Below are 16050 nucleotides of genomic sequence, written 5' to 3'. Positions count from 1 at the left end.
TTTGTTTTAATCAGCCCCTTAAGTCCTGTGTCAGCTATATAATTATAAAAGGAGGTTGCTGAATGGACAATGTGTCTAATGTTTTTTATTTCTGACTGTCCTAAATGTTGACACACACACTAAGGACGGAGGATTCTGACCGTCCATCGTCAGCACTGATCCTCCAGTCGTGTGTGGAACTGACAGTTTGCACCTGCTTCTGACCAGAGGTAGGTGTAACGCGCTACATTTACTCCGTTACATCTACTTGAGTAACTTTTGGGATAAATTGTACTTCTAAGAGTAGTTTTAATGCAACATACTTTTGCTTTTACTTGAGTACATTTATAGAGAAGAAACGCTACTTTTACTCCGCTCCATTTATCTACATTCAGCTCGCTACTCTCAACTGATTTTTTATCGATCTGTTAATGCACGCTTTGTTTGTTTTGGTTTGTCAGACAGACCTTCAAAGTAGGATCTATCGCATGCCTGCGTTTCACCAATCAAATACAGTCACTGGTGACGTTTCACCAATCAAATAATAATAATAATAATAATACCTGGGATTTATATAGCGCTTTTCTAAGTACCCAAAGTCGCTTTACATGTTAAAAACCCATCATTCATTCACACCTGGTGGTGGTAAGCTACTTTCGTAGCCACAGCTGCCCTGGGGTAGACTGGCGGAAATGCAGTCACTGGTGACGTTTGACTCCGTTTCACCAATCAAACAGAGCCAGGCGGTCACATGATTAACTGAACATAAAGTTTCAGCGGCAAACAACAAGCTTAAGCTCACATGAACTCAACGTCAAATTTGAGGAAGCACATTGCGGTAAGTAACGTTAGTAGATATGTTGGCTGTCACCTTAGGCTGATGTTAGCTTCCCTGCTCTGAATCACTGTCAAATGTACATCGTGTGGGGACATTTATTAACGCACTGCAGCCTCATAGACACACACACACACATGCACAGTCGCACACACACACACACGCATGCATAGAAACAACAATCAGTGTGTTCCCAGGTGCAGCCCACACCTATCAGTTTATGGTTTGCATAAAGGGTAACTTGTTATTTTCCTTTGTAATATCTGCCTACTGAGCCTATGGTGCTGTTAAGTTATTGTGGCTCAATTTGCCTTAATTTTTTTATGTTGATTGATTGATTGAAACTTTTATTAGTAGATTGCAAAGTACAGTGCATATTCCGTACAATTGACCACTAAATGGTAACACCCGAATACGTTTTTCAACTTGTTTAAGTCGGGGTCCACGTAATCAATTCATGGTACAAATATATACTATCATCATAATACAGTCATCACACAAGTTAATCATCAGAGTATATACATTGAATTATTTACAATCCGTGTGGGATGAGGAGGGTTTGGTTGATATCAGCACTTCAGTGATCAACAATTGCATCATCAGAGTAATGGGCATTGAAACAGCGTAGGTCTGACTTGGTAGGATATGTACAGCGAGCAGAGAACATAGTGAGTTCAGATAGCATAAGAACAAGTATATACATTAGAAATACATTTGATTATTTACATTTGGTTATTTACAATCCGGGGAGGTGGGATGTGGAAGGGGGAGGGTGTTAGTCAAGGGTTGAAGTTGCCTGGAGGTGTTGTTTTAGTGCGGTTAATGTATTATTATTTAATATATATTATTGTTTTAGTTGCTTAAGAGATATTCCTGGCTCTGAATTTGCTCATTGCTATTTTTATGTTTTTGTGCATTATTTGTTGCCGTCATCATTAAACAAACAGGGGACTCATCAGTTACTCAAAACTTGAGTAGTTTTTTCACAACATACTTTTTACTTTTACTCAAGTAAATATTTGGGTGACTACTCCTTACTTTTACTTGAGTAATGAATCTCTAAAGTAACAGTACTCTTACTTGAGTACAATTTCTGGCTACTCTACCCACCTCTGCTTCTGACACATGCAAAATAAAAAAATTGTGCTTGCAAAATAGTGTTAATTGTTGATAAATCTCATTGTGCGTGTTAAATAATTATATTTGCATCTTCTCACAGTATTGTGGCCGTTTTGATGATCAGCCTATATTTTGTATTCAGAGACAAAGACGCATAAACGCCTTATTCTGCTCACTTAACAGACACAATCCACTTTTAGTGGATCAGCTTTGCGTGTGGTATCCGGTTTGCACGTGATTTTGTAAACGCAAATCTTTAGCAAATTAGGGCCGAAGTCATCATCCGATGTTGGTCTGTAGACCAAAACATAAACACCAGGCGACCTGGAAGGTGTAGTTTCAGGCATATCGATTCATGTTGTTGGTGTTCAAAGTCAGGCGGTGAAAGCATCACTGAAGAAGACTACAATTCCTCCCCAGCTGGACTCATCAGGTCTGTCTGGTCTGAAGAAGTAACCAAGTACTACAAGCATCATCTATCTTGCTGTTCAGGAAAGTTTCAGATTCACAGAAGACAACATTATGCTCCAGATAATCCCACTTATTGAGAAGACCTTTCATATTCGTGAAAGTATAAGTTAATTTATTTTTGAAGAGATCCCGGGCTTGGGTGGATGTCACCACAAATTTAAGAGCTGATTGGTTGTTCTCCCGTGTGTGTACTTAAGTGTTTTACTGCGTCTGCATTGCGATGGAATCTTTTACCGCAAACTGAACAACTAAATGTTTTTTCTACAGCGTGTGTCCTCATGTGTTGAGTCAAACTGCATTTTTGAGAGAAACTTCTACCGCAAACTGAACAATTAAATGGTTTTTCTCCTGTATGCGTTCTCATGTGTGAAGTCAAATGACTACTATTGGTTACGTTTTTGCCGCAAACTGAACAACTAAATGGTTTTTCTCCGGTGTGCGTTCTCATGTGTTGGGTCAAACTGCCGTTTTGAGAAAAGCTTTGACCACAAACAGAACAATTAAATGGTTTTTCTCCTGTGTGCGTTCTCATGTGCGGAATCAAACGGCCACTATGAGACAAGCGTTTACCGCAAACTGAACAACTAAATGGCTTTTCTCCAGTGTGCGTTCTCATGTGTTGCGTCAAACTGCCACTTTGAGTAAAGCTTTTCCCGCAAACCGAACAATTAAAAGGTTTGTCTCCTGTGTGTGTTCTCATGTGTTCCATTAAATTGCTCTTGTGAGAAAAGCTTTTCCTACAAACTGAACAATGAAACGGCTTTTCTCCTGTGTGTGTTCTCATGTGTTGAGTCAAACTGCCATTTTGAGTAAAGTTTCTACCACAAACTGAACAATTAAAGGGTTTTTCTCCTGTGTGGGTTCTCATGTGTTTAGTCAATTGGCTCTTCTTAGTAAAGCTTTTAGCACAAACTGAGCAGCCTATACATGTTTTACCGCTTTTCTTTTCAGAGCATTCAGAGTGTTTGTTGTCAGTGTGAGTCCTCATATCACCTTCACAGTCTGTATCGCTGCTCAAAGTTACTTCAACCTCGTCTTCAGCCTCACTATCTGATAGTGGAGCTAAGAGGTTGTCTAGTTGTGGTTTCTCTTCATCATCTTCAGTCTTCACAGAGACAACAGTCAGTGGCAACTTGGTGAGATCAGCCTCCTGTGGTCCTAGAAGACACTCTCCCTCCTGAGTGATCCAGAGTTCCTCCTCTTCCTTTTTAATGTGGGGTGGCTGTGGAATTTCCTGCTTAAAAGTAGAGCTCCCTGCGGGCGATTGAGGGGGAAGTTCTTCCGGATGACCAATCAGCTGCTGGATGTCTGCAGGACAGAAACACATTTTAGTTGAGACATGATCTCAGTGCCTCTTTTAGAAATCTCCCGGGTTAAATATTCTCCGGTTATCACCTTAACAACTTAATCAAGGGCGTGCCAATATAGCATTGCATTTTCTGATCCTCTATAGCCTGTACAAACACCGTGCCAGCCCGTCCACATGGTGTATGTAGCTTTTACTTGCACACGTAGGAGACAGCAAGGCATACTTGGTCAACAGCCACACAGCTTACACTGACGGTGACCGTATAAAACAACTTTAACACTGTTACGTTACAAATATGCGCCACACTGTGAACCCACACCAAAAAAGAATGACAAACACATTTCTGGAGAACATCTGCACCGTAACACAACATAAACACAACACATCGAATACCCAGAATCCCATGCAGCCCTAACTCTTCCAGTCTACATTGTACACCCCCGCTACCACCACCACCCCCCCACACATCAACCCCCCTCCCCACCCCCCTTCGTGCGTCGGTTGAGGTGGGCAGGGTTTGGTGGTAGCGGGGGTGTACAATGTAGACCGGAAGAGTTAGGGCTGCATGGGATTCTGGGTATTCGATGTGTTGTGTTTATGTTGTGTTACGGTGCAGATGTTCTCCAGAAACGTGTTTGTCATTCTTTTTTGGTGTGGGTTCACAGTGTGGCGTATACTTGTAACGTAACAGTGTTAAAGTTGTTTTATACGGCGACCGTCAGTGTAAGCTGTGTGACTGTTGACTAAGTATGGCTTGCTGTCACTTACGTGTGCAAGCAGAAGCTGCATTCAACATGTGGTCGATCAGGTACGCTGTTTGCAAAGACTGTAGAGGGCGCTAAAAACAGTACCAACACGCGCTACATTTCGGGTGTCTCCCGGAAAGACTGTGAGAGTTGGCAAGTATGACGCTGTCAAGCGCCGTTAAAGTAAAACTCGCGGGCCGTACTAACATTAAATTGTCTTAATAAGGTGCGGGCCGGAGCGTGTGTCTGAGACCCTTGGTTTAAACATAGCCCAAAAGTAAAAAAAAAAGCTTTGTATGCAGTGTTATTTCATTTTACATTTCAAAAGAGTTTTGTGGCTCCCATTATTATCTTTAATTTGTGAAACTCGTCAAAATGGCTCTTTGAGTGGTAAAGGTTGCCGACCCCTGGTGTAGTGAATTAGCAAGAGAGAGAAAGAATAACTTTATTGTCACATGTACAGTACTATGTATGTAGAGTGAAATGTTATCTTTTCATTTGATCCTTCCTCAATTGAGTAGCAGTGGGCAGCCATCTTTTAGCACCAGGGTACTGTATGTGGCTCATTTTGGTTCAGCTTCTCGAACGGTGAAATTTCCAGTTGTTAGCATCCCGGCAGCGGGCAATGTGGGCAAAGTGTCGTGTCCTTGGACAAGACACTTTGCCAAGTTCCAAGTCACTAGCAACAACTGGTGAGCAGCATGTTTTTCAGATTAGCCTGCGGTTGTTGGGTTGGTGTCGTGACTGTTTTGGAATCGCCCCTCCTATCGGCACGACGGGAGCAAGTTAGGGAGCAGCAGCTAGCAGCCAACATACAACATGCTTTACACACCTTGCCACTCACACCTGCATGACCGTTTACATGCCACACCCTGTCTCCTCTTCTTCTGCGGAGCGCTCTCTTGACAGTGCTCCACATTGCTACTCCCCTTGCAGGTTCCAAATGCCATTAATCTCTACCGACCAAAAAAACACTTGAAGCTTCCTATTGGCTAAGCTATGGATCTTGGCCATATTGTTCCCACTGTAAATCTCAACTAGCCTGTAGATTGCACAAATGGCTTACCTGTATTAATGACAAACAGGCATTCCAAAGGCCGTAATTATACTATCCATAACTTCTGGTACTTGCAGCTAAGGCCGGGCGATATACCAGTACAATCGTTAATACCGGTATACAAACCTCAAAACCAGTGAAGTTGGCACGTTGTGTAAATTGTAAATAAAAACAGAATACAATGATTTTCAAATCCTTTTCAACATGTATTCAATTGAATAGACTGCAAAGACAAGATACTTAGCATTCAAACTGGTAAACTTTGTTATTTTTTGCAAATATTTGCCCATTTGGAATTTGATGCCTGCAACATATTTCAAAAAAGCTGGCACGAGTGGCAAAAAAGACTGAGAAAGTTGAGGAATGCCCATCAAACATTTAATTTGGAACATGCCACAGGTGAACAGGCTAATTGGGAACAGGTGGGTGCCATGATTGGGTATAAAAGCAGCTTCCATGAAATGCTCAGTCATTCACAAACAAGGATGGGGCGAGGGTCACCACTTTGTGAACAAATGCGTGAGCACATTGTTGAACAGTTTAATGAACAACATTTCTCAACCAGCTATTGCAAGGAATTTAGGGATTTCACCATCTACGCTCCGTAATATCATCAAAAGGTTCAGAGAATGTGGAGAAATCACTGCACGTAAGCGGCAAGGCCGAAAATCAACATTGAATGCCCGTGACCTTCGATCCCTCAGGCGGTATTGCATCAAAAAGCGACATCAGTGTGTAAAGGATATCACCACGTGGGCTCATCAAGCGGTCATTGTTGAATGCTCGCTCCATTTTTCAAAATCCAAATTATTCATCCCTCCATCCATTTTCTACCGCTTGTTCTTTTCGGGCGGAAGGCATTGTACACTCTGGAGAAGTCGCCATGTCATCGCAGGGTAACTTTGACTGTCAATACTGACCCACTTACACATCTGATGCAACTTTGACTGTCAATATTGTCCTACTTACACGTGTCATCTCTGACATCTGATGCAGCTTCGATGGTCAATATTGTCCCACTTACACATCTGTCATCTCTAACATCTGATGCAACTTTGACTGTCAATACTGTCTCACTTACACATCTGTCATCTGATGAAACTTTGACTGTCAATACTGTCCCCCTTACACATCTGTCATCTCTCACATCTGATGCAGCTTTGACTGTCAATACTGTCCCACTTACACATCTGTCATCTCTCACATATGATGCAACTTTGACTGTCAATACTGTCCCACTTACACATCTGGCATCTGATGCAACTTTGACTGTCAATACTGTCCCACTTACACATCTGTCATCTCTCACATATGATGCAACTTTGACTGTCAATACTGTCTCACTTACACATCTGTCATCTGATGAAACTTTGACTGTCAATACTGTCCCACTTACACATCTGTCATCTCTCACATATGATGCAACTTTGACTGTCAATACTGTCCCACTTACACATCTGGCATCTGATGCAACTTCGACTGTCAATACTGTCCCACTTACACATCTGTCATCTCTCACATATGATGCAACTTTGACTGTCAATACTGTCTCACTTACACATCTGTCATCTGATGAAACTTTGACTGTCAATACTGTCCCACTTACACATCTTTCATCTCTCACATCTGATGCAGCTTTGACTGTCAATACTGTCCCACTTACACATCTGGCATCTGATGCAACTTCGACTGTCAATACTGTCCCACTTACACATCTGTCATCTCTCACATATGATGCAACTTTGACTGTCAATACTGTCTCACTTACACATCTGTCATCTGATGAAACTTTGACTGTCAATACTGTCCCACTTACACATCTTTCATCTCTCACATCTGATGTAGCTTTGACTGTCAATACTGTCCCACTGTCAGCAGTCACACCACCCAGGAGGTCACATTTTCACAGTGCTATACATGCAAGTAGGTATTTGTGCATGTCAGTACCTCTTATATCATATCAGACAAGAACAGCTTCCATGCATCTATAATGAGGAGGACTTTTGTTCTCCTCCGTTTGAAAATGTGGGGGTTATCATCACTACTGTCTGATTCCAATCAATGCAAGTCATCAGAATCAGGAAATACACCAACTTATATTCTTGTCTGCATGAAAGAAAGGAATCCATATGTGTTAAACATGCTTGTATTATCATTAAACACCTTTAACTTGTTAACAAAAACGTCCCTTTCATAAATAAATAAATATAAATTATTTATATAAATGAGGTAGATCCCCTCCACTTGGTCAATTGAAAAGAAAAAGTGTGGGCACCCCTGCTCTTCAGTATCCGATTACAACAACAATAGCTAATTACAATTGTAATGACAACATTTTCAGTTCTGTGATCTATTGTCAAAGTATCGGATCGGGACTCGAAATCGGATCAGGGGCCGAAAATGTTGATTGGGACATTTCTGTGGGATCTAATTATGTGCATTGCAATTGATATTAACACAGCATAAAAATGAATAAATATGCATGGATGACTTTGAGTTTGAGTAACATTTTCCCCCCGGGGGAATCAATAAAGTTCATCTTTGTCTAATATAAATATTACAATCATTAATAAATGTCAGAATAATTGTATCTAAGTTATCACAAAATGTTGTGTTGCCATGAGTTCCCGGCGAGCAGACAAAAGCTGTCTTTGATCCTACCAAGAAGAAGGCTTGTAAAACTCCACTGTGTAGGATAGGAAGCAACATGAAGGTGTTCTGTTTCTTTGATGTATTGTAATCCACAGAAAGATTTTGTCTTGACCCGAGAACTACAAAGCGGAGAGGAAGCAGGACCAGACTCCCCTCCAGGCGACATTTTCTTTGAACTGTTTTACGACTTTTTCTTTGAACTGTTTGTAAGCAAATGCGATGGCTGTTTACGACCCTCGTTTCTTAGAAACAGCTGTTGCCATGTAATCAGGGAAAGTCCAAATAAAAGAGGAGGCGTACAATCTTTCGGCAGGAGCATGGGACGACACTGTTCAAGGGTACAGTGTCAACGCGTTTCTCCTCATTGAGCCAAATGTGATTCCTTGCTTCTTGTCTTGTTTAATAGATGTCATCAGTGTTTCAACCTGACAATAATATTTATTAATAATAATTTTGGTTTTAATAGTACTTTAATAGTATCCATCCATCCATTTTCTACCGCTTATTCCCTTCGGGGTCGCGGGGGGCGCTGGAGCCTATCTCAGCTACAATCGGGCGGGAGGCGGGGTACACCCTGGACAAGTCGCCACCTCATCACAGGGCCAACACACATAGACAAACAATATTCACACTCACATTCACACACCAGGGCCAATTTAGTGTTGCCAATCAACCTATCCCCAGGTGCATGTCTTTGGAGGTGGGAGGAAGCCGGAGTACCCGGAGGGAACCCACGCAGTCACGGGGAGAACATGCAAACTCCACACAGAAAGATCCCGAGGCCGGGATTGAACTCACGACTACTCAGGACCTTCGTATTGTGAGGCAGACGCACTAACCCCTCTGCCACCGTGCTGCCCACTAGTAATAGTATATAATATGTAAATATTACATATATGTTGTATTTTATATTGCTACAATGGTACATTTTTGGTCTACTTTATACCTTTTGTTTTTGCCCTCTTTTTGTGCCCTTGTGTGCATTATCCTTTCCATCCTTTGTGACTGAGCTACTGTGTGGAACAATTTCCCTTGTGGATCATTAAAGTTTGTCTAAGTCTAAGTCTAGAAACGTAATAGTTAGTACAATATTTTGATGGCTGTTATTTCCGATCTCAAAGCCAGTAGTTCCCAAATATGATATAATATAAAATAAACGCAAACTAATAGCTGTAAATTAGCTTTAGGTACTTTATTTGACTTTATGAGCTGTGACACTTGTGGAGAACTTCCCAATCAAAAGTTGACAGTAATCATATTATTCTTGTTCTTTATGACCTCCAATCCTCTGCACGTTGATTTAGACATGTGGTCCAGCAAGCAGGATCCCAGCAGGCACAAGACATTGATACAACGTTGATTATACATACAACTGACTTTAAAAACAACGGTCCAAAATAGTTGCATATGTAAATTGAGACAACGTTGATGTCTAACGATGGATCCACGTTGTTGGCTGGGAAATTACCAAATTTCAATGGTCAAAATCAACATCACAACCTGACATTGAATATGCTTTGTTGTATTTTTGTTGCAAAATATTGGTGGTGGGCCGTGCGTTTCTCACCTAGGCCTTCAGTGATGTCCTACTTAGTCCGACTTCACCTCTCAAAATACCGTCATTTATGTCACCACATGGACACGGCTGGAGATACTATACAGAAACACACCTGCACGCTACGTTGAATCCCCGGCTCATTTAACATTCAATAAGCCCGCTTCAGCAATTCAAACATATCTTACGTGGTACTGTCAAAATGAAAATAATTTTATAAAACAAATGAAACATGAAAAAATAAAGACATAAAATATTTGAACTCACAATTTGCAGAACCCATCCGACGCCGTATAAGCCAGTGGTACCGTCGTAGTAGTCGGTTGATTCGTGTGAAAGTGGTGGGCAAACCATTTCGCCGCCGGTGTTGTGCCAAAATGTGATTGCCTGCCAAAAATGTACTTCCTTCGCGGGAGCGCGCACCGCACTTCCTGTTTTCACAACTTGTGATTGGATACTCACTTGGGACTCCCAAGTGAGTATCCAATCACAGCGCTAGTCCAGCTCAAAGGCCTTACTGACAACAACTTGTGATCTGATTGGCTATCGCAATTGTCTATCAACTGTATGTGCCTGTTCACTTACAGTGCACAGACGCCCGCATTGTTGATTCTGAAGGCCTCGGGCAGATTTCGTATAGTATGGCAACAACAGTTAGAGATGCTACCTCAGTAGAAGCATTTAAGTCCCATCTTAAAACTAATTTGTATACTATAGCCTTTGAATTGACCCCCTTTTAGACCAGTTGATCTGCCGTTTATTTTCTGCTCTGCCCCCCTCTCCTTCGTGGAGGGGGGGGTCACAGGTTTGGTAGCCTCGGATGAAGCGCTGGCAGTCCAAAGTCGGGACCCGGGATGGACCGCTCGTCTGTGCATCAGTTGGGGACGTCTCTGCGCTGCTGACCTGTCTCCGCTCGGGATGGTCTGCTGCTGGCCCCACTATGGACTGGACTCTCACTATTATGTTAGATCCACTATGGACTGGACTCTCACTATTATGTTAGATCCACTATGGACTGGACTCTCACTATTATGTTAGATCCACTATGGACTGGACTCTCACTATTATGTTAGATCCACTATGGACTGGACTCTCACAATATCATGCTAGATCCACTCGACGTCCATTGCACCGGTCGCCCAGGGGGGGTCCCCACATCTGCGGTCCCCTCCAAGGTTTCTCATTGTCCCATTGGGTTGAGTTTTTCCTTGCCCTGATGTGGGATCTGAGCCGAGGATGTCGTTTGGCTTGTGCAGCCCTTTGAGACACTCGTGATTTAGGGCTATATAAGTAAACATTGATTGATTGAACATAAGCTAGCTGAATTCTGATTGGATACAAACTCTAACCCAAAAACAAAAGCATTGGAAGGAGCATAATATGACATTAAGAGAATATGAATTATTTTAGATATTTAGGGAAAGTAAATAAAAAAGTAATTTTATGTTTAATTATGATCATGATTTCTGGTTATGTTAGGCCAGCAGAGAAGGCCTTCCTGGCCCTGACGGCACACCACTGGATGGGGAAATTACCAAAATTCAATCTTCAAAGCAACGTCATAACTAGGGATGATGTTTGATAAGGAATTATCGAGTTCGAGCCTATTGTCGAATCCTCTTATCGAACCGATTCCTTATCGATTCTCTTATCGAGTCCAGATAGGTTGTTGTATATGGAAAAAAACACACAATATTTGGTTTAACAAAAGCTCACTTTTATTATATAATAAAAAAAATAAAATCTAATAAATAAATAAATATTGACTGTTACCCACCTAAAAAAATAAAATAAAATAAATAAATATTGACTGTTGTTACCCAAAGTATATTAAGTGGGATTTTTCAGAGAAACAAATAGATACAGTAACACAAAAACAACCTGTCTCTGTGATCACTATAGGTGTATAAATAATAATATAGTGTTAAATAAAATCAGTCCCTTGGGCACTAAACTGAAAATAATACAGCTCTCCAAAAAGTGCACTTCTGCTGCTATTTGACATAACTGTTTGTTATGATGCTTTGACATTTTTGCACTTTATTTCTTTATTGAAAGAAAATTCTATGAAGAGAAAAGTTCTTTGCGAATGTGGTTACAATGCTAAAAAATGAAAAGTTAAAGCTAAAAAAAGAAATACACTTTATTGAGTTAACATTATTTCTTTGTAGGGGGAAAGATGTTATGAGCTAGAGAATATAACAACTACACTACCCAGCATGCAACGGGAGTTACGAGCATGCGCGGTAGCCCCGAAAAGTGTTGCATGTTGCCACGCTGTGAAAGTAAACGTCAAGAACTCAGCCAACACGCCTTGTCTGCATTATTTATAATTAGACAGACAACACATCTACAGTGTGATTTTGTTTTGTTTACAAGGAAAGAAAAACAAAAGTTAAAAAAGGGAAATATGTTGTATATATATGTATGTGCTGCGGTTGTTTTAAGAACGTTGCGACAGCTGCCGTAAAGGAGGTGCGTTGCTAGCCTGGTTGCTATGTTTCCGGTTGGTCGTAAAAGTGTTCGTCATGTGTTTTACCCTGCTAAAATTTCTCAGCAAAGTTATTCGATGGATTATAGCTTTTGTTTTGAACTTTATTACACCTTGGAGCGCTTTTACCCGTCCATTGTTTTCCTGCTTTCGCTATCTGCGCCTAATGACTGAGCTACGTGACGCCATTTCTTGTGATGTCCCATGGAGCATTTCTGGTCGGGACGGGATTCGAATAAAAAATCAACTCTTTTCCTTTACTATAGTGGTCTCGATAACGGGTACCGGTTCTCAAAAAGGGATTCGAGTCCGAGGACTCGGTTCTTTTCTTATCAAACAACCGGGAAAACCGGTTTCGAGTATCATCCCTAGCCATAACCCAACATTGATTAAACATTGTCAAAAAGCATGTTGTTCCAACGCTAAGTTTTAGTTGCTCAACGTCAGGACTAGAGAGATAATATCGGACTGCCTATATTATTGGCCGATAAATGCTTTAAAATGTAATATCGGAAATTATCGGTATCGGTTTCAAAAAGTAAAATGTATGACTTTTTAAAACGCCGCTGTGTACACGGACGTAGGGAGAAGTACAGAGCGCCAATAAACCTTAAAGGCACTGCCTTTGCGTGCCGGCCCAATCACATAATATCTACAGCTTTTCACGCACACAAGTGAATGCAATGCATACTTGGTCAACAGCCATACAGGTCACACTGAGGGTGACCGTATAAACAACTTTGACACTGTTACAAATATGCACCACACTGTGAACCCACACCAAACAAGAATGACAAACACATTTCGGGAGAACATCCGCACCGTAACACAACATAAACACAACAGAACAAATACCCAGAACCCCTTGCAGCACTAACTCTTCCGGGACGCTACAATATACACCCCCCGCTACCCCCTAAAACCAGCCCCCCCTCATCCTCCTCATGCTCTCTCAGGGAGAGCATGTCCCAAATTCCAAGCTGCTGTTTTGAGGCATGTTAAAAAAAAAGTAATGCACTTTGTGACTTCAATAATAAATATGGCAGTGCCATGTTGCCATTTTTTTCCATAACTTGAGTTGACTTATTTTGGAAAACCTTGTTACATTGTTTAATGCATCCAGCGGGGCATCACAACAAAATCAGGCATAATAATGTGTTAATTCCACGACTCTATATATCGGTATCGGTTGATATCGGAATCTGTAATTAAGAGTTGGACAATATCGGATATCGGCAAAAAAAAGCCATTATCGGACATCTCTAGTCAGGACCTAATTCCACAAGTTCTCAACGTTGTTTTAATGTCTTGTGCCTGCTGGGATGTTCTTCTCTTCACACACTGCACATCTCTTACTCTTCCCCAAAATCTCTTCTTTCACATCATTATTTTCTTTACACAAGCGCTTGTTTTGCTCTTCCACTTTCTTCATTTGACTTTTGCATTCTTTCACCTCCTCTGATGTGAACTCCACTGCCTTCTTCAAGCTAACAATCATGGCGGCTCTTTGTTTGCATTCTTCAACAGAATCGGCTAATTTCTCATCGACGCTCTTTTCCAGGGCTTGAAATAGCTTTCAAATGACAAAACATCAACACACTCACCTTCATCTTTGGTTTTCGTCTTTTTCTCCTTTGGTGATTCTCTTTCATGTTCTCTTTTACCGGACGTCGCCATGTTAGCATAGCAGTAGTCGTCCATCTTCTATCACGTCTTCAATCTTCACTTCAGCTAACACTTCATCGCTCCAAACTCAACTTCAGTTTCGTGGGCTTCGGAAATTGCGTATATTTGAGGTGTTTCTCGCAATATTTGCTGTCATATCGTCAGTATGAAACTTCTCCGGGAAGCCTCCGTCGTCACCTAGCTTTTCGCTACCCGGAAAGACGGTGTGTTCTGCGCATGTGCGTGGGCAGCGACATTCTTCTTCTTTTATTATTCTGGCAAACAGCAGCCGTAACTTAGAAAATGCATACGGCCACCTAAAGTAACGGAGTATGTATCGCGGGTTATTTATACCTTACTGTTATTTAAATAAATACCCACACACACACACACACCGTAAAATAGAGACAATATCCGTATATACTGATAGAGTATGTTTAAAAAAAAATTATAATAAAAAACAGAGATGCTCAAAAAGGCACACCAGCGTATGTATTTACTTCCTCAGGAAGTAAATAATAATAATATAATATATCAGTATATACAATATGTGAATATTGCATATATGTTATTGTAACCGAGGGTTTATATATGTCGCCTATACTGTATAAAACTAAAAAAAAACTAAAAAAAACACGGAGGCTCCGGTTTCCACTTCCGCTCTTACCACCTTCAAAATAAGAGCTCAAGGCATATACTGTATAACAGCTTATAACAAGAACTTAACATCACAAAGAGGCAAGCCCATAAAAATAGGTTACATACCTCCCCTCCTACAAAAAGAAACGTCCTCGTTTCAACACAATAACAGGATAAGTGCAAAAACAATACAGGCAGTTAAAACAAAAAAAACAAACACGGAGGCTCCAGTTTTACACGAGGACCACTTTATTTCCTTCCTTTCAAAACCTCCGCTCTATTATAACATGTCACCACTTCCGTTCTTGGCGCCTTCAAAATAAGAGCTTAAGGCATATATGTATAACATCACAAAGAGGCAAGCCCATAAAAATAGGTCACATAATGTTTTATATTGCTACTATGGTACATTTTTAGTCTACTTTATACCTTTTGTTTTCGCCCTCTTTTTGTGCCCTTGTTGGCACGATCCTTTCCAACATTTCCCCTTTCCATCCTTTGTAACTGAGCTACTGTGTGGAACAATTTCCCTTGTGGATCATTAAAGTTTGTCTAGATCTAAGTCTAAGATGCAGCGTGCTGGACTAGGGATCTCCCAGGGGTGAGTATTATCTTTTCAAATGAAAATTGTCATACAACTCTGATGGATAATGCGGAGAATGCATATATTTTTAAGAGTTCTTTCTATATTCATAGTCATGTTTAAATCAGCTAATATTTTCCCATGTGTACTCTTTTCGCTTGTATTTTATGTCCGCAGGTAAACTCTGTGCTTTACCTTGAAGGGGTTGGAATGTGGGAGTATAGCATACTTCCTTTTTTACCTTATCAGTATTAGAACAATGAGGCTGTATTCCTTTCTGGGCAGGGTGGGGGCTGTTTTCGTATTCAATAAGTTGTCTCTTTTCGTTTGGCTTTCAGACCGCTTCTAGATGCCGCTATTAACGGACTGTAGGACTGGTCTCCTAAAGCTTTAACAAAACTTGATAATATTCCTATTCTGTCTTGATGGTCCTTCTTACTCAACACATATGTCATCTGAAAGAACTTGGGATTGACCAGTGACTTTAATTCCCTGAAAGGAAGACTGGTCAGACGCAACAATAACCACTCTGGATTGGTGATACTGCTAATTTCCTGGAGAAGAAAGCTAGTGCACTGACCGCTAGCTAACGACTACCGGGCTAATCCGAGCCATTTTAAATGTGAAGATGAATACAAGACACAGTGACGTCTTACACAAATCCTACCCACCCCAATCTTTTTCTATAAACTTTTATACACACATTACTGTCTGAGCAACTAAGATATTAAATTGTGCACATTGAGCCTAGAAGCAGTGCTCTCTCCGAACCAATAAGACATTAAACAAACATTAATGATCCACAAGGGAAATTGTTCCACACAGTAGCTCAGTTACAAAGGATGGAAAAGGTAAGGATGGAAAGGATAATGCACATAAGGGCACAAAAAGAGGGCGAAAACAAAATGTGTAAAGTAGACTAAAAATGTACCATAGTAGCAATATAAAA

At 40.9% G+C, this 16050-nt stretch overlaps 1 protein-coding gene across 1 annotated transcript; it reads right to left on the bottom strand.

Moving 5' to 3' along the window:
* Positions 1 to 686: 686 nt before the first annotated feature.
* On the bottom strand, positions 687 to 14105 carry LOC133632520 (oocyte zinc finger protein XlCOF6.1-like). The gene is made up of 2 exons (XM_062024988.1): positions 13819 to 14105; positions 687 to 3712 (listed from the first exon to the last, which is right to left on the bottom strand). Exons 1-2 carry the CDS (start codon positions 13913 to 13915, stop codon positions 2562 to 2564), a joined length of 1248 nt encoding a protein of 415 aa, XP_061880972.1. The 5' UTR covers positions 13916 to 14105; the 3' UTR covers positions 687 to 2561.
* Between the last annotated feature and the right edge of the window lie 1945 nt (positions 14106 to 16050).

The sequence above is a fragment of the Entelurus aequoreus genome, linkage group LG17, assembly GCF_033978785.1.
Source record: "Entelurus aequoreus isolate RoL-2023_Sb linkage group LG17, RoL_Eaeq_v1.1, whole genome shotgun sequence".
NCBI classification, from domain to species: Eukaryota; Metazoa; Chordata; class Actinopteri; order Syngnathiformes; family Syngnathidae; genus Entelurus; species Entelurus aequoreus.
This window is presented reverse-complemented; position numbering and strand designations above follow the sequence as displayed.